This window comes from Corvus cornix, chromosome 4A, assembly GCF_000738735.6.
Source record: "Corvus cornix cornix isolate S_Up_H32 chromosome 4A, ASM73873v5, whole genome shotgun sequence".
NCBI lineage: Eukaryota > Metazoa > Chordata > Aves > Passeriformes > Corvidae > Corvus > Corvus cornix.
In genome coordinates this window covers 4,025,522-4,050,222 of record NC_047058.1, presented here as the reverse complement: position 1 = coordinate 4,050,222, position 24,701 = coordinate 4,025,522, and the positions used below count along the sequence as shown (strand labels likewise).

Here is a 24,701-nt window from a genome sequence, read left to right as displayed (position 1 = left end):
CCCCCCGGCCGGCGCTCTGCACTCCCGCGACGGCAGCAACAGGCTGCGGGGCTGGGGCCCGGGCGGTTCCGCGCCCAGAGCCTCCCCCGCGGTACCGGGGGGGTGGGAGCTGCTCCCCAAATCGGGGGACAGTCCAGGTCCGGCCATGGGGCATCGTTGTGTCGCTGGAAGGCAGCGGGATGCGTGTTGCCCCCCCGCTCCCCCGTACCGTTTAATGGAGAGCCGGTGTGGGCGATGGGGAAGGGGATGCGCGGAGCCGGGGGGGCCGGAGGGGGCAGCTCCAGCCCTCCTTGCTGCCGCGAGCGTAAACCTGCCGCCTCTTCTGCAGTGACGGGGACTCGCGTCCTCCTCCTATCCGCGGCTGCAGCTCTGCTGCTCCATCACATTATTATTAGGGGAGGATGCGAAAAGAGAAAAACCCAAACCCAACACACCCAAGCAAACAACCCCCCTCAACTCACGGTACCCCCCTCCCCCCGGTCGGTGGGACTTGCAGGACCAGCTGTGCTTCCCTGGCCCTGGGGAGGAGAGGCAGAGCCGGGGAGGCGGGGGAAGGAGGGGGCCGGGGCCAGGCAGACACAGGGAATATCGCTTTTGTCTCCGGCACGGCGAGCGGCGCAGGGGCTCGGTGCTGCGGCTGCCGGAGCCCCCCGCTCCCCACTCCGCTCCCGCAGGCACCGCGGCGGCGCCGCCGGGCTCCGAGGCTCCGCGCCGGGGAGCGGGCAGCTCGCCGGCTCCTCATTTCCCCCCTCCTCTCCTTCTCTTGGTGTTATTTCTGCCTTTTCGGCGTAGAGGGTCCCCCACACGCACACACGCTGCCCCCCGCCCGAGGTTTCTTTGGGTCCAGCCGGAATTCGCGACGCTCCCCGGGATTTTCCCACCCAAGCTGGGGTCTATGAGCGGGAAGGTGATCAAGCCCAAAGAAGAGAAAGATGCTTCCAAGGGTAAGGCAGGCGCAGCCGCCCCGATAACCAGCTCGTTCCCCGGCCCGACCGCGGACAGCCCGACCTTACCGGGCGGGGAGGGGGGCACGGCTCCGGTGGCAGCCGCGGCTCGGGGGACCCGGCACGGGGAGGGAGCGGCGCCCGGCTGTGCCCGGCGTGCGGGGCGCTGCACCGGCACCCCGGCACGGCGGCTGCGGGGGCCGCTCAATGCGGCACCGGCGGGAGTCGGTGCCCCCCCTTTCCCTGCCGGGGAGGGGGCGGCTCCCCTGCCGGGCCGGGGGCGCTCGGCGCTGCGGCGGCCCCGGCCGAGGCGAGCGGGGCGGGGAGACATCGCCATGGAGACGCGGAGCCGGGGCACCGGCGGGGCCGGGGGTGACCCCAGCCGGGGCTGGGCACGGGGGGCTTCCCCGCCCCGGTTCGTCCCCGCGGCGCTGGGGGCGTGCGGGGCCGGGCTGCCCGCGCCGGGGGGCATGGCCGGGGCTGGGGGAGCGCAGGGGGCCCTGCCGGGTGCGGGGCCCGCCCGGGGGCGAGCCGTGGCGAGCTGTGGCGCTGCCCCCGGGCCCGGCCCCGCTCGGGCTGTGGGGCCGGTGCGGGGCTCGCCGTCCCTCGGAGCGGTGCCCCTGTGCTCCTCCGTGCCCCCGTGTGCTCTCTGGCGCCCGGCTGGGCTGGGGGGGACCCGGGGAGGGCTGTGGGCCGGGCCTCCCCGCAGGACCAAAAACTACTCCTTATTCACTAGTTTTGTAAAACGGAGTGGGACACTTCCCTGTCATTTACTTTTTTAGCAGCCGAATCAAAGCTAGTCAACCTTTCTATTCTTGATAAAAAGCCTTTTGGTTTCATGATTTTTGAAAGTTTGTATTTAACACTTTAGAGAGCTGTTTTGGTGGGTTTTTTTTTTTTAATGTTAGTTTTTTTTCCCAGATCTGTCTTTCCCCTTCTCACTATGTTCTATGTCCAAAACCTTAGCGTTTGCATCACATTTTTTTTCTCAACAACACAATCAAGTTCACCACTCAGATGCATTTCAAAACCTTACATATTTCTAGATAAATTTTTTTTGCCTTTACAGTATGTTCTTTGAAGTTGCGTTGGTTTTGATTTTCTTCTATGGTGGCCTTATTCACTAAATTGCACTTTAAATAATTTATTAAGCAATGCAGAACAAAAGATTCCCGCCTTTCTGAGGAATTATTTTGCATGATTTAGAACTGTGTTATAATAGTAAACAAAACGAAATTGCCGTACTTGTGCTATGCTTGCCTGAAAGCTTGTTTTTTAAAATCAAGCTTAGATATGCCATTTCATTCTATGATTATAAGTTTTAGTGACATATTTCATGTGGGAAATTGCATGTGTACAGGCTTTGGCACATGGCAAACCAGTGGGACAAAGGCATTTGTACCTGCTGTTAATGAGTCAGTAGTGCCTTAGACGTGCAAGGCTTTGATGTCAGTGGTGACAGGGTACCAGAAGGTGAATATTCTGAGGCTCCCAAGAAAAGCAGTTGGTGCTGATGCTCTGCTTCCAGGAGACGCTGCTACGCTCTTTGAGCTCATATAAAAACTTTCTCTGTTATCACCAAGTGAAGAGGCAGTTTTAGATACAGCAGGAGGAGCCGGTACTTGTGTGAGGTGGTTTGGTACCGCTGTAGGCAAATGAGTCATGGTTAACACCTGTGAAATACGCTTTTAGAAAGGCTCCGGGGATGGTGATAAGGAGTTAATATTTACTAGTTTATGGATAGGCTGCATGGTCTTCTTCAGCCTCTCGAGTTGTAGACAAAAATAGGAAATGTTTTTTCCTCTGAACCGCCTGAATTCTCGTTTGGTGATTGCAAGTGTTAATACTCTTAAGTGGGGCTGTTTAATTTGGCTCTAGCCGTAGTAAATCCAGGCAGTGATGGGTGGGTTTTTTGTTAGATTTTTTGGTTTGGTTGCATTTTTTTAATACAGTAAAACAGTAATTTGCCTGGAAAGGATGGGATACCATTTCCTGCGTTTTTCTGCAGCTGTACTGTGGCACTGGAGTCCTGAGAGAAAGCTCTGTGTTTTTAAGTTAGTTAACTCCTCTTTCAAAGAACAACATAATCATGTTTCATATACGAGTAGTTTATTGTGGTGATATGTTCATGTACCCCCCCATTCTGTAAGATAACATGGTGTAGTTTTAATACCTGCTGTAAATGCAGGTGTCCCAGGGTTATATTTGCCTAATAAATGTGGAATACTTCTCAGTGAGAGCAATGTCAGCTTTTCTTACTCCCGAAGCTTCCTTAGGCATTGCAGGGCCATGCATGAGATGAGTCTTGGCTGTAGTTCCCTACTGAACTTGGGGAGGGCCATGTTCAGCCCAAGTGTAAGAGCTGCTCTGTGTAAGCTGTTCAAAGACACTTTCTTCAGTCAGCTTTTGGGGTGGGTCTTTTTAGACAAAACTGATTTATACAGAACCTTGAAAGGCTGTGGATTTTGGTGGGAATAAGCACAATCCAGACCAAATACTTATTGCCTTGCAGTGGTTATTTGCAGTTAAATTACCCGTTTGTAAAGTCTGTGGTGTCAGTGGAGTTCTGCAGGTGTTACAGAAGTATCAAAATCTGTCATTACTCAAAATAGTTGGGGTTTCTTCACTTTTCTGAAGCCAAAGAGGAAAGTAACTGCTTGCTTTAGAGTTTGTTGGTCCCACTTACAAGTCCTGCCTAGAAAACCAAGTGATGGACTGTGTTCTGCTCGATATCTGGTTGCTTTTAAAAGTGGTTGTGGATGTTTGAGAATTATCTAGCCTAATCTAAATAAAGCTCATGGATTAACAGAACGAAGTCAGGGATGTGCACCTTTACTTTCTGCAAGATGCTGCATTAACTGTGAGTGTGTAGCTATAAGATTATGGCACATTATGGCGCTGATTTCCTCTCCCCCTATTTTTTTTTAGACTGTGTGAGAGTTAGATGCAGGGTGCTGTAAGCCCAGGTATCCTCCCAGCTGCTTCCCAAAGGCAGATGGGCAGCACTGCTGCTGCTCCAGGGTGGAGGCTGTTTGTAGTAGCAAGCAGCTGGTTCCAGAGAGCAGCCTTGTCCCTCTGGGTTGGTTTCATCATGGGGCAGGTGTCCGTGTCTCTCCTCGCTGTGCGCTGTTTCCAGGGTTCGCAGGAACGTGAGGTTCTGGAGAAGAACAGCTCAGCATCCTGCCGTGGTCTCTAAGGGTTGGTAGCAGCTTGGTGGCAGCTCTGTGCTCAGGAATGCCCCGGGTGCATTCCCAGGACAGTGCAGTTCCCACCACACAGGTTCTTGTCCTGCCCCGGAGCTGCTGTGCAGAGCCACGGGTGTGCCAGGGCAGGGGACTTACCACAGTTTTCCCCCAAAAAGTTTTTGCCTCGCACTTTGAGAACAGTGCATGGAGTGTCCCCAGCCATCCTTGGGGCTGTATCAACATAACCTATTTTGAATTACAGATTTTTTTATCTTTTATTGGGGGGGGGGGGGGGGGGAAGTTGTGGGGCAGTAGGAGAGTATTGGGCATTAGAAAGGGAGCTGAGATGTGCTGAAAGCCCTGTCCTTTGGACCTGGGCCTTAGAGAGCTCGTGCTGTCTGGTATTACAGCCAGACTCTTTCCAGAGGCTGCTGTGCAGTTTGTGTGGCTCCTCTGAGCAAAGTCAAGAGCTGGAGCAGAGAGTCTGAAACTAAATCTGAGGAATGGATTCATCTGCATTTGTTTTTCTTTTTACTAAGGGGATTATCTACTATTGGCTTCCCCGTCAAAGCAGATGAAGGGGGATCTTTCCTGTCACCATGCTGTCACCACAAGAAACTTGGATAACTTTGTTCAAAAGTCTGATAACCTCAGCCATAAGCAGTGAGAAAATAGAGAGTGTATTTTCTTCTGCAGAAAGCAAAATAGGAGCATTTTTGAAGCTGAAAGCTTCTAATCTGAGAAGAGTGTATTGAAATAGTGACAGTAACAGTGAAGACTTTGGAAGCACAGGTACTATTCTAATTCAGTGACAGCAGAAAACAAAGCACTTAGAGAAATCACTTGGCAGGAGAAACAGAAGTCAGAATTTTGAGGTATCTATTACTGCTTTTCATGGCTTTATGGGAATACAGTATAATGCAGCTTGTGATTGAAAGGTCTGGAGAAAAGCTGACAAAAATAAAGAAGCTGATCTCAACAGTTACATTTCTATAGTACTGAATCATGAGAAAGTAACTTACTTCAGGGACTGAAGAGGAGCCTCATGTAAGCTGACCACGTCTTGGTCTGAGTCCACGGAATCAAAATTAGCAAGTGCAGACCCGGGTGAGAAGGGGGAAGGGAGCACGGTGCTAACAGCCGCAAGTGCTGCTTGGCCAGCTCCGGTCACAGGCAGCGCATTTCTTAGTCTTTTTGTCAGAAATTTGGGTGCCAGTTCTTTTGCATTTCGGAGAAAAAGCCCCACCAAACATCAGCAGCAGCTGCAGTTTAGGATATGAACTTGAGTGTTTGTTCAGGCAGATGTTTGCCAGCAGCACATTGGGTCTTTTTGTGGTCAGTTGGTGCTATTGACTTGCGCATCAGAACTTGTGTTTGTTTTATAAACATTTAATGACACCAAAGAATTAGTATTAAACTCAATGCTTTTGTTTTGTTTGCTTCACACTAGAAATCTCTGAGCCTCCTGTCTGAGATTGCAGATCCACTTTGAATAGGTGCCTGCATTGCCCACTGGAAAGCGACAGCCAAAATCTGGGGCACGACCCACACCATCCTGGATATTAATGCTGCAGGTTACAATAGAAGCTAAGTGCTTGGCTGAGGTCCTGATCCATTCAAAATTCCCATTGACACCAGTGGGAGTTCTCTGTGTCTGCCTGTGGCATTGCCTCTGATTAGTGGGTGGTTGTTAATGTGCCCATGCTTGGAATATTTACAGTAACTACCTCCTGTTATGACTCATTATCTGTGACTGCCTTTGGTACCACAAACGACAGTAACTCTTTATAAAAGAAACATCCTTCCCTCTTAAATCCCAAGACAGTGGCCCCTCACATACGTTGGTTAAACATCAGCAACTCAAAAGTCAGAAGCAGTCTTGAGATCAAAATGCCAGCACATTAGTGCTGATGCTCTTCAATGATTTTCAGTGTTGAATAAATGCACAGTAAGGCAGGATTTTCAGGGACAAGCTCCACACTCTGGGGTTTGTTACAGTGTTGGTTCTTGTGTGGCTGCTGTCCATGCCAAAGAACTCGTGCTGTACAGAAGGTAGTAAAAGAGAGTCATCTTTTTTTTGTTTCTAGAGGGAAACTTAATAATAGTTGCTTCTTGGCAGATGTCAAATCTCATCTTCAAAGGAAAAACTCCCAGGCAGATGAAGCCTGGAGGATGAGTAGCCCCACAGAGCATTGCAGGGCGCTGCAAAAGGAGGAGCACCAGCAGCCACAGCAGATGCATAAGAATGCATGGCTTAGGCTTCTGGCATCTCTGGTCTGTGGCCACCCACAGTATACTGGAGACTTGTCATTAACTGTATTTGTGCCATTTACTGTGATTTCCTGCAAGGCATTGGTCTTACCCCTGTGCTTCGGGACTTTAGTGCTGCAGCGTAGCCATGGGTCAGATGAATGTTCCTTTTCTGCTTCTGTTCCTCACTGTGTGTTATTGCTGTGGTGTGTTGAAGAAGACATGGCTCCAGAGTTGCATGAACCACTTCTGCAGGACCGAAGACAGGGCAAATCCCGTTCCTCAATCTCCCTGCAAGCAGTGAATCCATGCTTTTATAAAAACCTCTGTAAATCCAGAGGTGTCCTGTGTACAAACAAAACATTTGTAGCTCTAAGAGGACAAGCTTCACTTGCTAGCCTACAGCTGAGCATTTTCAGACCAGGACTTTGGTGTTGATGTATGTTGGAGAGGAACTGCCCTGTTAGTGGCTGGATGCTTTCACAGATTCTGTGGTCTTAGATCTCTTCTGTGGGACTGAAGGTTTCTCAGCCACTCCTATTCCTCTTAGCTGAGCCTGGCTCTAGAGCTTGTGTACCCCAAACTGTTCTTTCCTCAACTACGTCATTTGGCCTAACAAAATTCCCTGCTTTTCCCAGAACATGTCTTGGTCAAGCTTACATGAAAATGCAGGTTAAAAACCAAAATGAGACAACTATGTTATATATGTTATTTACAATAATCCTTTTATTTTTGTGTGTGGTATATTGGATAAAGGGTTTCCTTGAATTGCCTGGTCTGGTTTCTTGCTCAATATTTGTATTGTGTTGCTGAGTGAAATGAAGGCGAAAATAATTTGAATTGCACCCTCAGGCAGGTAACAATTCAGTTTTTTTCATGAAGAGAGTGTAAAGTGAGACTGTTCTCTACTTAATTAGTTTTGTGAGAGTGATGTATAAGGCAAGGTCAGTGCTAAAGGAAGAAAGGGCTGGCATGGATTGAACGCTGCTTACGTTGTTTGAATAATTAGAGCATCACTGTGAGGTGGGGGGGAGCAGAGGACAGAAATGAAGTGGGAAGAAGAGATATTCCTGAAATAGCAATCGAATTGCCATTGATCTGGGCTGCATTACGTGTACACAGTTCAAGAGTGACTAAATCTGAACTAGTGGTGGTTTGTTACCCTTGGCACTGGTTGTGCTTGTAGCTGAAATGAAGGTGTGTTTACAGAGATCCCTCTGTTCTGTGAGTGAGGCTTGACACACCTGAGGTAAGGCTCTCTTGGCTGCTTTAAGAATAAATTGTTTAACTGGTGCTTGGTATTTTTGATACATGTGCTTTTAGTTACCGCCCAATTTAGGATGAATGCCATTTGTGTTAGTGGGATCAGATCAGAGGGAGGCATCGTGTAATCCTCATCTGACCCAAGAGTTGCACAGCATTTGCTTTGGGTGTCACGTTTGTAAAGTGACAGCTTCTCCTCTGTTGGTCACTCTTAGATGCCAGCGCAGGGGATCCAGTGGCGGTGCTGAACTGCTCCGGTGGGTTTCTGTATCCCTGTTCCTGTGAGCTTTAGCAGCTGACACGTCCCAGAGGTGGGGTTGCAGGAGCAGCAGTGGCAGTACCCACCTGACTGTCCTTCTGGTCTTCTCCCTCCTCCATTCCCTGAAAACATACCAAGGTGGCACCAGTGTTCCTGCCAGGTTTGGTGAGGCCTTTGTGGAACCTTCTGGAACCATCTGGAACATTCTGGAGCCCTCTCGGGGCAGCTCTGTTGTCACCTCACAGAGGCCCCTGAGGAAGACCCCTGGGCAGTGACACACAGCTCGGCGTGGTGACAGCGAGGGCCGGTGGCTCGGCCCCAGCCTCTGGTGGCGAAGGTATCGGGCGACTTGTCCTTGTCCTTGGGCAGGAGTTGGGCAGTTCCCTCTCTCTCCTGGCTGCAGGTGACCATTCCCACGTGCCAGTGGCTTCCCCAGGGACTGCACAGGAGAGGTGACGACCATCAACTCTGCGCTTCCAGCAGTTTCACTCAGGTTTTAGCCACTGAGTTTAATTATGGAAGTTTAGGAGTTCTGAGCCACTTTCCCCTGCCCCCCCATAGCCTGTTTATTCAAATCCTGTGGTAATTAGCACTCATCTAATGGTTTGATTTTTCTGTTCATTTTGGGTATTGAATCACAGAATGGTCCACAGTGGAAGCGAGCACTGGAGCTCCTCCAGTCCAGCCCCCTGCTGAAGTGGGATCTCCTGAGCACATCACTCAGGAAGGACTGTGTCCAGACAGCTTTTGCATATCTCCAGCAAAGGGGAATTGGGAGTTCTCAGTGGTTTTCCTCTTCTGTTGTAGGTGACTTTTTTGCTCAAATTTTTGGTTTTCATTAAATGAAGGGAAAAAGTGCAGGACATTTTTTCTTGCATATAGAATAGAAATAGAAAGCAAGTATGAAAGAACTAGAGAGGAAAGCTAGGAGAGAGGGGCAGGGGAGAGAGCCAGCAGGAGAAGGGAGCGGTGCAGACTGAGCTCCAGGTGAAGCACAGCACGGCTCTGCTCGCGCCCGGCCGCGCTCACTCTCACCTCCCAGCAGACACAAGCAGAGAGGACTACTGCTGATTCTGTTCTTTCAGCCACTTCCCAGCACTTACCAAGAAGATGGTAGGTACCGTTTTTTTTCCATTGTGTCTCTTAAGTTGTTCACTGGTACTGGCCACAATGTTCAAGTAGCTGAGGCTGGATTTACTTCCACACATTGTCAATGTGCTGTCAAATTGCTTACATAGAACCATTTCTCCTTTGGATTTTACATCTGCTCTGGAGTTCTGTGCAGCTGCCTTTTATGTTCAGTACGCATACGAAATTCTTGTGTTGCTCTTGTATCTCAGTTTGCCCAAGTTGTGCTACAGTACTGCCTCAAAAACGATAAATGTTTTAATTGGAATTACACACAGTGCTCTGAACTGCTGTCACTTACACTTTGTTCCTCTGAGTGCTGCAAGAGAATAAGAAACTACGATGGACCCAATTGTCACTGCAAGCCATTGTCACTTCTTGTGGGGTGCAGAGCTGGAATACCTGATCCATGAAAACCTTTCCTTGTAAAACAAAAGATGCAGAGGTATTTTTGGGAGTTGTAGTATTGGTGGGAATTACAGGCATATGCATTTCCTAAGGGAATAATGATGTGTAATTGTTTGAGGCCATCATGCAGTGCCCGTGCTCCTTCCTAGCCTACGCTGCCGATGTTGAAATGTTATTTCTTGTGCCTGTAAAGAGGAGAGAGGTCTCCGCAGCCACGCTGGTGTGCAGTCAGTGCAGGTTTGTCATGTGCTCTGCTTTACGTTTGCTTCTCATCTTGCATACCAGTGACTGAACATTCAGAGACTGCCAAAAATAGCTGACTGCTTTCAAGTGATTGGGCAAGGAGAACTGGAGTGACTTTCATCTGCTGCTCTTCTCTTCCTCCTGCTCTGCTCCATGTTTGCTTTCTGAGGAAAGGATATTGGGTTTTCAGTTTTTTTGGCGGAACTCAATAAAAGGTGGTAAAAGTGAAGTAAGTCAGACAGGATCAAATAGCAAGTCTCTTCTTGATCACCTAATGGGAAGGCTACAGCAGCAGAAGGTCAGAAGTCTGACTCCAGCTGCAGAAAGATTCCTGGGGTGAAGTGTGACCTGTTTCAGATCCACTCCAAGGTCAGGATACTTCCTGGCTGTGGAGGCTGATAAAAGAATGTCTGCTTTAGTGCTGGAGGTTCGTTTGTACCTGGCTTGTTGACCATATAGAGCTGTGTTACTTGGCCACTGGCAAGCAGCATGTTTGGTTTCTTTGGCTGGAAGAGGGGTTGGGCTGTTTGTTTTGAGGTTGGGTTTCACGGTGTTTGTTTGGTTGTTTGTTGTTTTTTTTTTTCTTTTCAAATTATCAGTGCAAACCCCAGTTTTCAGGTTTTGTCTGTATAACTGTGTCTTTGGGAGGGATTTCTATCACATGATTTCTGGGGTGTTGGGAGTAATGAGCTAGTCTAAGTAATAGTCTTTTCGTGTGGGGTATCCAGTTAGTAGGTGATGGAAAGGAGTGAAGGCTCTGTAGATAGTGATCCAGTAACTCCTGTGCAAGGAGAGAACAGCATGGAAGACAGAACAAAGGTAAACTTGTACTTTTTACTAGTCATTCATTTAAGAACAGTAGATGTTCTTGTTTAGGGATGCTTAATTTGAGTGGCAGCAATTAGTGAATGTAGAGGAGGGGAGGATTATGCAGAGCTGTAAAAGTTGTCAATTCTTTTCATAGCGACTTTCAGGGTTTAAAATTTTGAATTTGTTCCCCCTCTGGGACATAAGCAAAACTTCTTTGAGGTTACTCAGGAGAAATAGGCACACTGGAACTATTTTAAGGAAAAAGACCTGTCAGGTTTTCCATCTCTGTCCTTGTTCCACCCTTGATCTGAAAAGGCCTCCCGTCAAAACTGAGATATTTGTGCAAGGCTTTTGAGTATGATCAGAAAAATTAGTTAGGCACTTCTGAAGAGTGTTACAAAGAGATTTTGAAATGTATAACAGCTGAAAAAAAGCACAGTTCCGAGTGGTGTGGGGGATGGCAGGAAGCTCAGTACCGAGGCGGGGGGGCTGTGCCTTTTGGTGTGGAATTGTCTGGTTTTTATTTCACTCAACATTTGATTGTGAAGGATGAACTTTTAATTGCTTTGGGATGATTAAGAGGTGCCAGGCTGAGAATGGAAGGGGGAGAAAGTGTGGTGTGGTGGCAGGAGAAAGCAAATTCTGTGAAACTTAGCACAATGGAAAATTAGCTTTGAAAAGTCTCTGGAGAGCACAAGGAAGCTGAAGAATGTAACGGAAGAGAGATATTATGGGCATAATTTATCAGTGTTCCTGGAAGTGTAACAACAGCCTGGCTATGTATTTCCTCAGTGCAGAGGGTGGATTTCTGAGGAGCAGAGAAGAAGTGATGGGGGTAAGTTGAGGCAGGGAGTGATCAGTGGAGCCAGAGTCCAGGGGAGATGTGGAGTTGGCAATGGCAGAGATGGAGATCGTGAGGCACGAGGAGGAAAAGGAACTTACGGATTTGCTGCAACTCCAGGGCTTTTCGTAAGAAGACCAAAGATACGTGTTTATCATCACTGTTGGCAGGAGCTGGCAAAATCATTAGCATTTGGGCTGCTGAAGCTGTTGCAAATACTGAGTGTATTAAGAGAAATACCTCTGCAGCAATAAAATGCCTTTTCAGAAATACCTTTGCAGACCAGGTTATCTGGCTGAGTTCATTGCCTGAGGATGTTTTCTACCAGTTGGGTGTTTTGCAGATTGTCTGAAAAGTACCCAAATTGTAATGTGGCAGGAGAGGGCTGAACTTCTAATCAAGAGTGGCAGAACTGGGTTTACAAGTGAAAAACAAATAAATCAATAAATAGTTAAATATCTAGAAAGGAGACCCAGCTCAGTGGGGTCTATAATGTTCTGGTTAGTCAGAGCTCAAGGATCTAAAAAAACTTCAGTCATCTTGTCTGATTTTTCACCTTTTCAATTTATAAAACGGTGAGTATTTTTGTTGCTTGTTAAATCTGTGTATTGGTTCGAAAACTCAAGAATGTATTGGTTCAAACACTCAAGAATGAATTTGGTTTTTTAAATGAAGTCTTCAAGTTGTCCCCTGCCTATGCCTAGGTTTCCAAAGTCTTGATTTCCATTTACCATAGGACAGAAAGATCTGTCCTGGGCTTGCACTGGATTGGGACAAGTGCTGTCCTTTAATTACCAGTCCTGTCAGAGCCCATGTGTGGCACCAGTGTCAGTGAGCCTTGTGATCCCCAAAATTGCTGGAATTACTGCTTGAGTTCTTCTGAAGCTCAGGAGCTCTGTCACAGAAAAGATAAATACATTTACTGGTGTGTTGAAGGCAATGTGGGGGTACATGGGCATTTTCACTTAATTCAGAGTGTGTGCTTCTGCCAGACTTAACAGAATAATTACCAGATAAAATTATTTGGGATTTGGAAGCCAGATCTTTCTTTCACTGATAAAACAGCTTGAAAGAAAAATTAGGTCTCTGCATTTTCTAATGGCATGGATGGGGTTAACTTGGTAGTACTGAAAGTAAAGAATCCCCAACAGCCCTGCCTTTGAAACTCATAGTAATACTAGACTGCAGTGAAAGCACACAGGTTTGATAGCCTAAAATGCTGCAGAAGAGACTTGACAATCTGTCCTGCAAGGTGCCAAGCATCTCGAGTTTTCATTTACCCAAAACCTGTTAGCACTCTGGTTTGGGCCCCCTATCAGTGAATGTTGTATATTCTTGTCATGCCATGTTCCCGCTATCGCAAGTTCTTACATTAAATGTATTTCAGAAGGAGCAACTGAGTGTGCATGAGGAAGCCTGAGTGACAAAAGGCTTATAAAAGAAATCAAGAAAACGTAGCACACTGTGATCCGTCTCGTTCAGACGTGTCTGAGTGAGCTGTTTGTCACGGCCCTGCCTCTGTCACTAAGGGAAGATAACGCATCGCTCTTCTTTCATGAAGTTGTGAAGATCATTGCCATTAATTCATCAGCAATTCTTACACTCAGTGTGAAACCCTGTTCTTTTATAGGTCTTTTCTTAAAGTGCTTTTGCCTCCTCAGTCAGATCTCTAATTGCTGTTCTTATTGCTGCTTCAAGCATTTTAAACTATCCCTGTGCCTGGGACGTGTTTGAATAACTACTGGTAAGAGACTTTGATAGCTCATCAGTGTTTATTTGGGTGGCACCTTATAAAGAACAGAGCCTGAGCCAGTACTGTCTTGTCAGGTTAGATTGAAACATGATTTGTGCTGCTCAGTATCAGCCTTGCTGAATAAAATCCTCAGTGGAAGTGTGATATGCTTTGCATTTCATAGTGCTGACCGCTGTTGTGATGAATATTTTAAATGTTTGCTCTCTTTTTTTCAGTTTTTTTCTTTATAAAAAGTGTGGGGGGGGTTGTGTTGAATCAATGTTCTGTTTTAAGGTAAGCCTGAAGATTGCTAGAATAAACTGTAACTTTGAGGCTTGATTCTGCACTGTGGGATTTGTGTGTGTACAAGGAATTGCCATGATAGTTCCAGCAAGTTTAATAGAGACTGAAGAATGTAAGAGAAGCAGACTTGGTTCCTGAAATCCGATCTTGCAGCAGCGAAAAACCCTGTTGGTGAATAAAAGGGAGCAGAATCCTGTGTTTGGTTTGCATCCTCAAAGATTGCCAGGAATATGCTGTTAACTGAAACTGTGTAGTTTGAAGTTTTACCCTGTCCTGTGCTGGATGTCCTTGAAGGCAGCTGCTGCCTCTCCACTTCTGCTGTATTATGGTCTTTTGTGCTTTAAAATTTGGCTTTGGGAATTATGCTGTATAATTCAGTCTCTTGCATTATCTTCATCTTTATCTGTTTCTTATTTATGTTTTACCTTTATTCACATAAGTATTATTGACTCAAAGGTCTTGAAGGATCATTAACACCTTGGTAAATACAGTGTGAATGAAGAGTCTTTAAAAGGTGGTGGCATCAATTTTGACCCAGTCAAAATACCAGTACAAAGCATGGAAATGTTAGTTTTATGTGCATTTTCTATTCAGTATTCAGATCTGCAGTGTGCTCTGTGATGTCTCTGTGTTTTACTCTATAGAGAGAGTGGCTGATGCTTTATAAATTCTAGCTAATACCGCTGTGATCAGTGTAAGTTTATTGCCAGATAAACAAGCTCTTTCTATGGAGCATGACTGTACTTGTAGGCTTAATACCCTGGCTGCACTGATGTTAACAATCATTGGGCTGGCTGGTGATTAGGCCGGGCTAACACAGCTCTCAGAGCACCCAGCAGTTTGAGGCTTATGATCAAGCTGTGGGAACAAACCAGATCTGCCTTTGTTTCTGAACTTTTAAATCTCTAGCAGTGAAGCGGGCTGCCCTAGTCTGCCCAGCTTTATTTTCCAAGATGTAGTTTATTCCTTGCCCACTGACTTGAGTAAATCAATTAGAACTTGTGTGTGTGTGTGTGTGTAACAAGGCTTTGACGTGAGCTAATTGATCAGGACGTGCAGACGTGAGAAAGGCGTGGGACAGGTTTCAAAGCAGAGGACTGAAACTTGATGAGTTTTCTTTTGATGTGATGTGGTGGTAGCTAAGTTCCCATCTTCTGTAGTCACAGGCTTTTCTCTGGGTGCTGTGGTATTAAACACTCCTCTTTGTAGGTACCCAGGTTCCTCTTTTTTCAGCTTGTCCTTTTAGAAACATGTCATGTCCCGATCCTTTTCACCTCATCTGGGAGGGAGGTTAAGGATGGAAGACCCAAAATGCAAAGACTGTCAGTTGTCCACCTCTTTCAGTAGGCTAATACAGTTCACTAATTAATTATTTCCTGCACCTTGGCTACCTCTGGAAACTGGTCCCTTTTCAGTGTCTCTGCCTCTGTGGGATGCTGTCCACAAGTTGGGATGACAAACATGTAAGTCCTTCCTGTGCTCCTCTAAGTGCCTCGTAAACCACAAGGACCTCCTTTACATCAGTCTGAGGCACTGGAGGGTGCAGCTAAAAGGGAATGAGTGCCTTGCCAGGCTTTCCTGCAAAGAAAAGGTCCTCCCTTACCCTCAGAAGAGGTGATGGGTGTCTGGACGTGGCTCCCACAGCGCGTCTGCTGCCCGAACGAGCGCATGTGCGTGATAAGTGGCAGGAGAATCAGCGTCCACCAAGGACCCAACCTTCCAGTTCATCACTCCCCAGTATTTTTAGAGTTGTAACAGTTTCTCGCTCTTGTTTTTCCTCCCCAGAAAAATGACACCTTGTTCAAGCTGCATGTGAACTATTGGGAATTGATGAGTTGTTTGTGATCCGGAATCCGAAGTGAGGGCAGGTATTGCTCACTGCAAGCTCTTCCTTTTCAGGCACGGAAGAAGACCTGATGAAAAGCAATGCTGCTGAATCTTATTTTTAGCTTCTGTCCTGTGGTGTTGTTTTTGTTGTTGTTGCTTGATCATTTGGGTTTTTTTTAGATTTGAGCTGCTTCTGTCAGGGGTCACGTTCTGTCAGAACAGCTTGGAGTTGTGTGTTTATTCTGTTGGTATTACTTGGTGGCCCAGCCTTGCCTCGGTGCCCTGTGGCTGATGTATCCTGATGTGCTGTTGGTGTGACTGGCACTCTGCTGTTGTTCCAAGGTACGTTGTACAATAAGCACATTGCCTTGGGCAAATTAACGTCTTGGTATTGATGTGTATTGTACATGACACACCCTCAGAGTGCTGTTTTCTCCCCGTGCAGCCATGTCCTGCCCCGGTGCAGCATTTACCCTGCGTTGCCAATTGCTGCAGCCACCCCAGAGGGCCCTGGCCACCATCCAGCAGCTGGTGCAGGGACACAGGCCAGGTCACTCTCCTCCTTCAGCACTCTCCAGGGCTGGTTGGATGCCTTTGGCCTCTGCAGATTGGCCTGACTTGCCTGCCCCTTCAGCAGCCTCAGTGGCTTGTGTGGGACTGCACACAGCAGCTTCCCACCTGCCATGGTTTTCTGTCCCAGGAATCCAGCAGTAAACAGAGCACAGCCTCGTTCCTTTGCTGGTGACTTGTTACATGGTGGTGCTTCTTGGCCATGGGTCACCATCAGTACCAAAGTATTTTGTAGGATAACCTTACGCTGTCCCCTCCGGCCTCTTGCAGATATTGCTGCTGTCACTACATCCTGTTGTCCAGGATGAAGCCAGCTGAGGTGATTCTCTAATGTAGATGGCACGTAGATACATAGGGTGTCCTCATCCTGTGGTTTGGTGTGCCAGTTACCAGTCCAGTGGGATATTTCTGCTGGGTTTGGTGCTGATGATCCCAGCCTTCTCTCTGTGCTTGGTCAGGTGACAGGACGTGCTGTCCATGAAACATCCATTATGGTCTGTGCAAGGTGCTTTTGTCACCTGCTCATTGAAAACGTTTTTTCTGGGAACGTTTGGTTTAAACTGCTTTGTAAAAATACTCTTTATTGACTATGTGTCTGTGCACTGTTTTTTGGGGATTTTTTTTGCGTCCCTTCAAGTTTTCCTCTTTCCTTCCTGGCTTTATTCTTGCCCTGGGCTGGGATTGCTGTCAGATAGGCATGGGAAGTTGATGCAAATCCTGTGCCCATGGTGTGGACCAAGCTCTCATCTTTGCTTCTGTTATTATTAATGCCTTCCTTCATCTCCTCAAGCCCCTTCCCTTGTAGCACTGACAGCTAAATTGGAAACCAACTTCAACTCTGCTCTAGCGGCGTTTTGCCCAAGGTGCTAACAATCGACTAAAACTGACTCAGATCATGATTTTAATTGGTTTGATTTTTGCCAGTGGCTTTAGAAAGAAAGCAAGCTATTTTAGTCCTTCTTCATCCTTGGTCAATTTTATTAATCTGCCTGTGGTTTTACAAACCTCAAAGACTTTCAGGAGGGGTGGATGTTTGGGAGTGAAGCTCACCCTGCAGTGCTGGTTTGGTTTCTAGTGGGCACCAACATTCTGGTTTGGACATGCAGAAAACTGCCAGTTTGAGGGGAGATGACGCCTATTGATTACTGTGAAAAGGTGTTTTTCATATAAGAGCGGAGGCATTCAAATGCCAGTTTGTTACTTTGGTTTCAGCTGTTCTAGCTGTGATATTTTTCTCCTTGGACTGCTGGCCCTTGCTTTTAGAACCAAGGGAGGATAATTCAGCACCCGTAAGTGTGGAGAGGAGTGATGACACGTGTTTGTGCCATCTTACTGTGGGACAGGAGCAGTCAGTTTGCTTCAATTTTTAGTGCTTTGATTCTTTGGCAAACACCAGAGGTGTTGAAACTACTCACTGATGCAAAAAAAAAATGATGCAGGCGCACAGGTTTGGTGTGTGAAGGCATTTTCATGGGGGGGCCTCCAGGCACACTGGTTAAAGAGCCTGCACTCCTTCTGCGCACACATCCCTGCAGTGAAAGGACAGATAACCTTCTCTGAGGGTCCATACAGCTTTCTTCAGTCTGTTACCACCTTCTGCCTCCCCAGCTGCACTTCGCTGCTCTCTTGGCTGGGCTGATAGAACAAATTATGGGTAACTAGAATGCCAGTGAGAACTGTTTGAATATCAAAACAACAACAACATCTTGAATAGAACATGTTGCATGAAAAATATGCAAGCAGCTTTGTCTTTCTGTTCATAAGATCCTATTAGGTGTGAACTCTGGCTCCCCATGATCGATGGTTTGAATGACTCTTCACTTTGAGGCTGGGTTTGTTGAACTGTGGTGGTTTAAGCTTCTATGAAATGTGCTCAATAACAAGGTCAGTTCAGGCACTGGTTAACTGGAAGTTTATGTCCTTTCCATGAGACATATTTGTTCAATTACATTACCTGCTAATTGTATTTCTGAGCAATTTCTTGCAGAGACCTATAGCTGTGTGTTCTTGATATGAAAGCTGTATTATTCTCTCGAGGAGGTAATCAGTGACGTACTGAGCTCAGCTCACGCTGTCTGCTCTTTGCCTCTATGCTAAAACCTGAATTTTAGTGGTAGAGGAGAACTTTTCTGTCTGTTCACCCATTTATGATGGAGGTGTTTATTGGATGGCTTTTCCTTGCAAATAGATGAATTGGTTGTGATTATTTTTTCCCTACCTTAAGTTATTTAAAAAACATAATTTATCATGAATTTTTTGTGCTATTTAAAAACTACCAACCTGAAATAGCTATGGGCCATGCAGTTCATTATTAGAAGGCTCTTCTGAATCAGAAAACGATGTCTCTTTTGAAAATACATCACTTCGAAACAGAAATCCTGCTGACTGGTGCTGGACGTTGGAGTTGAGAGGTGGAGGAGTTTCTGCTTTCCTGGCATGTGAAGAGCATCTTCTCTCACAGCCTCATCAGGAGAGGCAGCTTTTGGAGGGAGTACAAGTCCTTTCCAGAAGTGGTGATGAGGCCAAAGAAGGCTCTTGACTTCTCGTGATATTAATGGGTTGAAATGGAAAATGGCCTTGACAGGGCTGGTGAGTTGGCATAAAATTCAGCCTTTAAATTATGGTTTGGCACCACAGACTGCTGATGGCACTGAGGCTCCTGGGGTGTGGTAGGCAGAACCCACTCCTCCAATAAAAGTTTATGTCTTTTGCCTGCATCAATATTTATGAATTTTCCCCTGCCACCCTCCAGGCAGCAGTGACCCAGTTTTAGGGTACTGGGTATTTATGGGAGATGGGGGTGAGGATAAAATTAGGGTATGAATGTGGTGTTCAGGGCACTTCACAGATCCATGGCTGTGGATCCTCTGTGGGTGTCATGTGTGCTGGGTAATTTTATTCACCATCTTAATCACCATGGGTTTGGGAACTGTCAGAAGGAGGACAGTGGGTGATAGTGAAGGGTTCTCTGTGGCCACAGCCTGGTCCAGTTTGAGCTGGTCCTGCCATCCTCCACCTAAGGTGGTGTGCCCAGTATGTCTGGCCAAGGGCTCCAGCACTGATCTGTGGTCCATCCTTCATCCAGGTTAGTGGGCTTCTTCAGGAGGAACTGGCTAAGTAGGCAGTAGTGCACAGTGGTTATGTGAGGTGATTTATGAGTCCTCGCTGATCTGAAATAATATCCTCCCATTAAACTGTACATAACCCATCGGAAATGACATTTTAGAGAATACTTATCCAAAGCCCAAGAGATCATGGCACACTGAGTCTTCTGCCTGAGAAAAAACAGGTATGTTGTAAAGAAAACCATTTTGATCAGATTTCTCTTTCAACCTTTTTATAAAGGTGGAGAGCTGGGTATTGAAGTTGACTGTCATCCTAAGTTCCTAGCTTTTAAATTGCTACCAAAATGCAATACCTGTACTTCTGAAGGTTTCTGAGGTTTCGTTATATGTTTTTTTTTAAACTGAGGATGCAGTGGTCAGGGTATTCTCTAAGTCATTACATCCCTATGTTAAATGAACAGCCTGTGTTTTGGTTTGGATCAGAAGGGATGCTGGAGGGTATTCCTGCACTCGCTGAGCCAGTGGATGCTGAGAGTTGTCTTCAAAATGGTCAAGTCCTTTCTCAGTGTAATTCATGGATTGTGTGAAAGCCTTCCTTAATTGAATAGTACCTAATTAATATTTGATATTTCAGGGTTGTCTTCTCTGCTTTGTGTGTACAGGCTCTGCTGCAGTGCTTTCACACTGAAAGCAGATCCCCAGAAGATGAGATTTTCCAGGCTGCTTAGCTAAGTAAATTCGTCTCATTAATAATAAGGTCTGCACAACCTGGTGCTTCTCATTTCAGTGGAAAAACTTTTCAATGACCGTATACATCCTGAGATTGTGTTTATTCCTTTATGCATGGAAATCTGGCTGTGTAACACTCCAGCTGTTCATTTTTTATGTTTTTAGTAGCAGTATTGCTATTAAATAGTCACTGATAAAACTTCTCCACAGATCAGGTTTAGCTGAACAAAATGTGTGGCTTGAGCACCGAGCAGGCAGGCAGTCGTGAAAGCAAAACGTCAGAGGAGAGTTGTACATTAAACAGCTGACATTCAGATGGGCAGTACAGACTCAGGATTATACAGTTACTGCTCATCATTGACATTTTTTTTTGTCTTTGTCTCCTGAAAACCCTTCTAGGCATCTTTCAAAATAGCATCTCTCTGTCCCCGAATATGTTTAGAAAAGCTTAGCCACCGAAGAATCTTAGCATGAAATCTTAGTGCTTTTCATTGAAGGGATTAGTTCAGTATACCTTACAAGGGCACTCAATTTCTTTTCCAGTACTCTCAGATATTCATTGTATCCTTTTCTGGGAAACCGTTCTCCCTCTGCAGTTTCTACAATGGTTCTGGCTTTCTTTTGTCTTCAGGCTCTTGTGATCAAGTGCATTTTACTTGTCCAAGTTTCTCTTTTTCTGTTCACGGTAAATATGCTTGGGCTAAACCCACAAGTCCTCAGTAGTGCTGTGATGGAGTTGCTCTGTAAATACCTGGTTGTGGTTTGTTCACCTGGTTGTGCAATGTTTCTTGTATGCTTTTAGTCCTTTTAACTATTAGGTAGTTGCAAGCAAGACAGAGGGGAAGGAGAGTGTCTGGAGCTGAACTAATCCTCAGCAAATGCCTGTGAGTTCCTAAATGACAGTGGTAAGACAGAAAATTGAAGCAGACCAAGAATCTGGAGATGTAAAAGCTCCTGTCTTTGATGGGAGACCCATGTAAGTGCACAGCTTCCATTTTCCTTTCCTAAGTAATTTTGTTCTGACTACAAAATCATTATTTCTGTGGGTTTTGTTGCTTTATACCATGGAATTTGGGTTTTGAGGAATGACCATGCTGGGAAAGGCCTGCAAAGGTACAGGGTCTACCCAGACCATGGGATGCTGAAGTGCCCTCTGAACAAGGGAGAGGAGGAAGCATCTGCAGGACACCCCAGGATGCTCTGCGTTTGTGACTCCATCTGTGGATGGCCTGGCACATCTGCATGGCAAAGCACAGCTCTGTGCAGTCACTGCCTCGGGGTCTGGAGGCTGAGTCTGTCAGCTCACTGCTGTGTCCCGTGGCTGAGCCCTTCTCTGACTAAAACACACAGTTCTCGTTTGAGAGGAGAGGAGCTGGCACTTGCCTGCAGCATTCTGCAGTGTGATGTGTGGTGCAGTGCAGATGTACCCCTAAAGGTGCCAGGAAAACAAAGTCACACAGGTACTCTTGATGTTACTACAGGAGACAGGTGCAGTTTAAAATTTCTACTCTACCCTCCTACATCTAAAGACCAAGTTTTCCAGCAGTGCATCAGACCTGCTGCTCCACAGGATCCCTGTGTGTCCGGACACCACTTGAGCAGGGCACCTGTGGGTTTCTTGCCCTGTATAGCCTGTGTTGTGTCTGGTCCTTCAAACACTCCAGAAAATGTAGTAAATAGAGACCTTGGGGCAAGCAGCTCTTAGAGACTGGGACAGGCCCCTAGAACAAGAAAGGAGAGGGCAGTGGTGCCCTGGGGAGAAATGCCTCCAGCCCTTCTCTGCTTCGTGGGTCCCATGGCAGATAATTTGGAGCTGGTTTTGCAGGTGGGCTGCTGCGCTGGGCGTCAGCACCAGGCGGATTTGCACACCCTAGCTGATCCCAGGATGTCCCTCTGGAATTTCCCAGGGATTTTCACACCATCTGCCTTTGGACCTCCCATTGAGAGGCTGTTATGGGTGAGACCACGGTAGTCAGGAGGCTGATCAAATCCAGTCTCTTTGCCTGGAGTGATCAGAGAGTCTTGGCTCCTGGAGCTGCAGCGTGCCTGGAAACGCCCGGACCTTTGGTGTCTTTGTGCTTTGATCTATTATTTTCTCAGCTGACTCCCTGTGGACCCTTTCCCTTGTGTCCTACCTCCTTTCTCCACAGCTGCCAACCTTTCATGTCCCTCACACAGCGCCCTTCTTTCCTCCACAGGTGCTAGCCATCCTTTCCCTAAAGTTGCCTAATTGAATAACATAATTAGGTTAATTCAGAGCAGTCATCTCTAACCTGTATTTAGCCTGGAGTTTGCTTCTGCTTTTATCAGATCTGGTGAAGGGATTATGTGCCAAAGACTTGTTCAATCTTTCCTAATAAAATAGCCAAATAAGTGACATAGTTCTTTCTTTCTGTCCTCAAACCACCATGGCTGTACCAGTGCTACACTTGGAGACATGGATTTATTTGTCTGACTCTGCAGAACAGGCCCATGACTGATGCAATTCAGTGCTTTTTACTTAATTTCTTATGATTACGCTGGTTAATTGGAACTTTAGAGAGAGCTTTTAGTTGTTACAGATATGCAGGTGCCTTCCTATTTGTCTGCAGTCCTGCATTATAACAATTCAAATCATCAGCCTGTAATGTCTTCATGGTAATTAGCCCTTTTGTGAGATGAGATTGGCAAATGAATCTTCATCAAGCAACTGATGAGTACATCTGTGACTTTGTAATTTAAGACTAAGGTTAATAAGGCCAGGTCCTGGTGGGAATCAACTGGTGGTCTTGGTTGTAGAGGTAATGAGTCTGGCTTTCCAGTTTGCATGCCTCCATTTTCAGAGGCTGGCTAAATTAGTAACCAGAAGCAGATGTGAAGTACATTATCCACTCTGTAGATGTTAACTACAGCTGTGCAGAATAAACAAATCTCACTTCTTTAGAAATACAGGTGTGTGCTTTCTGAAAACGCTGAGAAGGCTCATTCTCCTTGTAGTGACGGTGCCAAGTAGTTACTAAATACGTGTTCCAAATGGGGCTGGTGTTTGGGAGTACCACGCTGGCTTTGGGCTTTCATCAGACAAATCTTCTGTTCTCTGCTGTTCCCTTATCACTTGTGGTTTGCTTGAGCAGGCTTATTTGGCATCCGAGCCTTGTGTTAATCTGTGCACAGATGTGACCGTGGCCAGCGGCTGTGAGGCATCTGTCCAAGCCTGGGAGAACAGGAGTCAGATTTGCTCTTGTTCTGCTTTCCTTCACAGAGGTACGAAAATCCTCTTTCATAGTGGATCCTTCAAAATGTTAGTGATTTACATTCTGTAGTGAAAACAAAGCCCCAGATGAAATCCTGGGTGGGTTTGTGTGATCTGTGCAGGTCACCTGCCTTCAGGAGGACAGAGTTGTTTCATGGAGCAGGAGCCCTCAATGTCTGCCTCATTCTGTCCTGTTCTGCTCGGAAGCTGAGCTAAACCTTGTGCCTGAGACCTGCACCCAGAGTGTTTCTTGCAGGAGGAGGTGGTTGCCTGTATGAAAAAGGCAGTATGTTTCATGGTGGGGTTTGCATTTCATGTCTTGATTTAAAAAAGCCCATGTATTTCTTATGCCCTGCTTATGGATGTTGAGGATCTCAAAGACAGCATGGAAGTGGTGTTCAGATGGTACTTCTTGGCATCAGAGGGATTAAAAGATCAGCTAGAGCCATCTCTGTGCCCGAGCTGACTGTTGCTGACTGTTGTCTCCCATGTGTGGCACTAATGTGTAAATCCTAGAATTGGAACTACCTGTTCTATGCAATAGCATTTCTGCTAGGTTTTAGTGCAGCAAATCATATTTTACTGTAATTTATTGCTTCCCAGTTGATGTAAGTTATAGATACTCATTAACTTTGGAATAAATACTAAATTTTACTCTGGCAATTACAAGGCAGTATTAGGATATAATTTAAATCGGCTTTAATACAGAATGTTAAGAAAAATGAACAGGATTTTAAGTGTAAATGACACATATTTACATGGGAGCTCTTTACCATGTAATTATTAATCTGCATGCCCTACATGTCTAGATTACGTGTGAATGTTCTTTGTGCATTAAGTGCAAAGTAGTCAGAGGTAGAAGATGTCTTAAAGATAATAAAACAAAATCAATTCATTGTGTTAATGTATTCATGTTCAAAAGCAGGTGAAGACTCTCAAACACATTTGCCAGAGAGAACATGATTTGCAAAGAGATGGAGCAGGGGGGAGAAAGGAAAACCCGTGGGCTGGTAGTGTCATAGCTAGTAACATATAATCACAACAATGCATATCAGGAAAGTAAAACACTTATTTGTATAAAAATATGAGGATACTTGTAAATCTGTTACATAGAACGGGTGCTGTGTTCCTTAAGTTCCCTGGCTGCTGCTCCTCAATCCAGCTGTGTGCTGGAGCTCCCACTCAGGTTTGAAGGGCATGGGTTTGGGGATGGTTCCCTTGGGCAGCGTCCCCTGAGCTGGCTCTGGTGCCCAGGCTGCTGTGCCTCCCTGTGCTGTGGCACTGCACTGCAGGGGCTGTGTGCAGGGGCACAGGTGAAAGCTCCTGGTGGTGAGATGGACTGAAAGTGGTGCCCAGCACGGGGGTGAAGAACCACCTGGGCATGAGAAACAGCGGGGTGGGTGTGTGAAGAGCTCCCTGCCCCTCTGCACTGCCCTTCTGCACACAAGTTCAATTTGACACCATCTCTACAGGATAATTAAAATACCTGAACAGTGTTTAGCCACAGAAGGGGTCTTAAACTTCTTTGGTTTTTGCATGGTTTAAAACTGAAAGGGAGAAAGTTTTTGTGGCTGGGTCCATATTATTAAAAAACCTGGCTATAAGCTTCAGTGAATGACCAAGTGACTGTGTTGTTCTCACATCATTATGTCAAAGTAATGCAACTTCTATATACAGACATCTGTTCTGCTTTGCACTGAGACCTGAGTAAGGTTAATAATTCAGATAGCTCTCATATACGCCCATGGATTATTCGAGTCTGGTACTTAGCATAATTATGAAGCTTAGCAGGCAGTTCTTCTGAAGCTGTTTTGACAAAGCTGTAGATAGAGGAGTTTTAAGATGAGGTGCTGGAACACATCCACTGAAAGGGGAAAACAGTTTTGGTATGGTCAGTACTTTGTTGGAAAGC

The 24,701-nt window shown here is 46.3% G+C and overlaps 1 protein-coding gene across 2 annotated transcripts in view; it reads left to right on the top strand.

The window, feature by feature from the left end:
* Positions 1-611: 611 nt before the first annotated feature.
* FGF13 (fibroblast growth factor 13) overlaps positions 612-24,701 on the top strand; it is a 239,730-nt gene continuing 215,640 nt past the window's right edge. The window contains exon 1 of one of the 2 annotated variants that reach the window (XM_039571908.1): positions 612-944. In XM_039571908.1, the coding sequence (XP_039427842.1) occupies positions 896-944 (49 nt within the window). In that variant the 5' untranslated portion in view covers positions 612-895. The remainder of the gene's footprint in view (positions 945-24,701) is intronic. The other variant, XM_039571909.1, reaches the window with a different exon arrangement.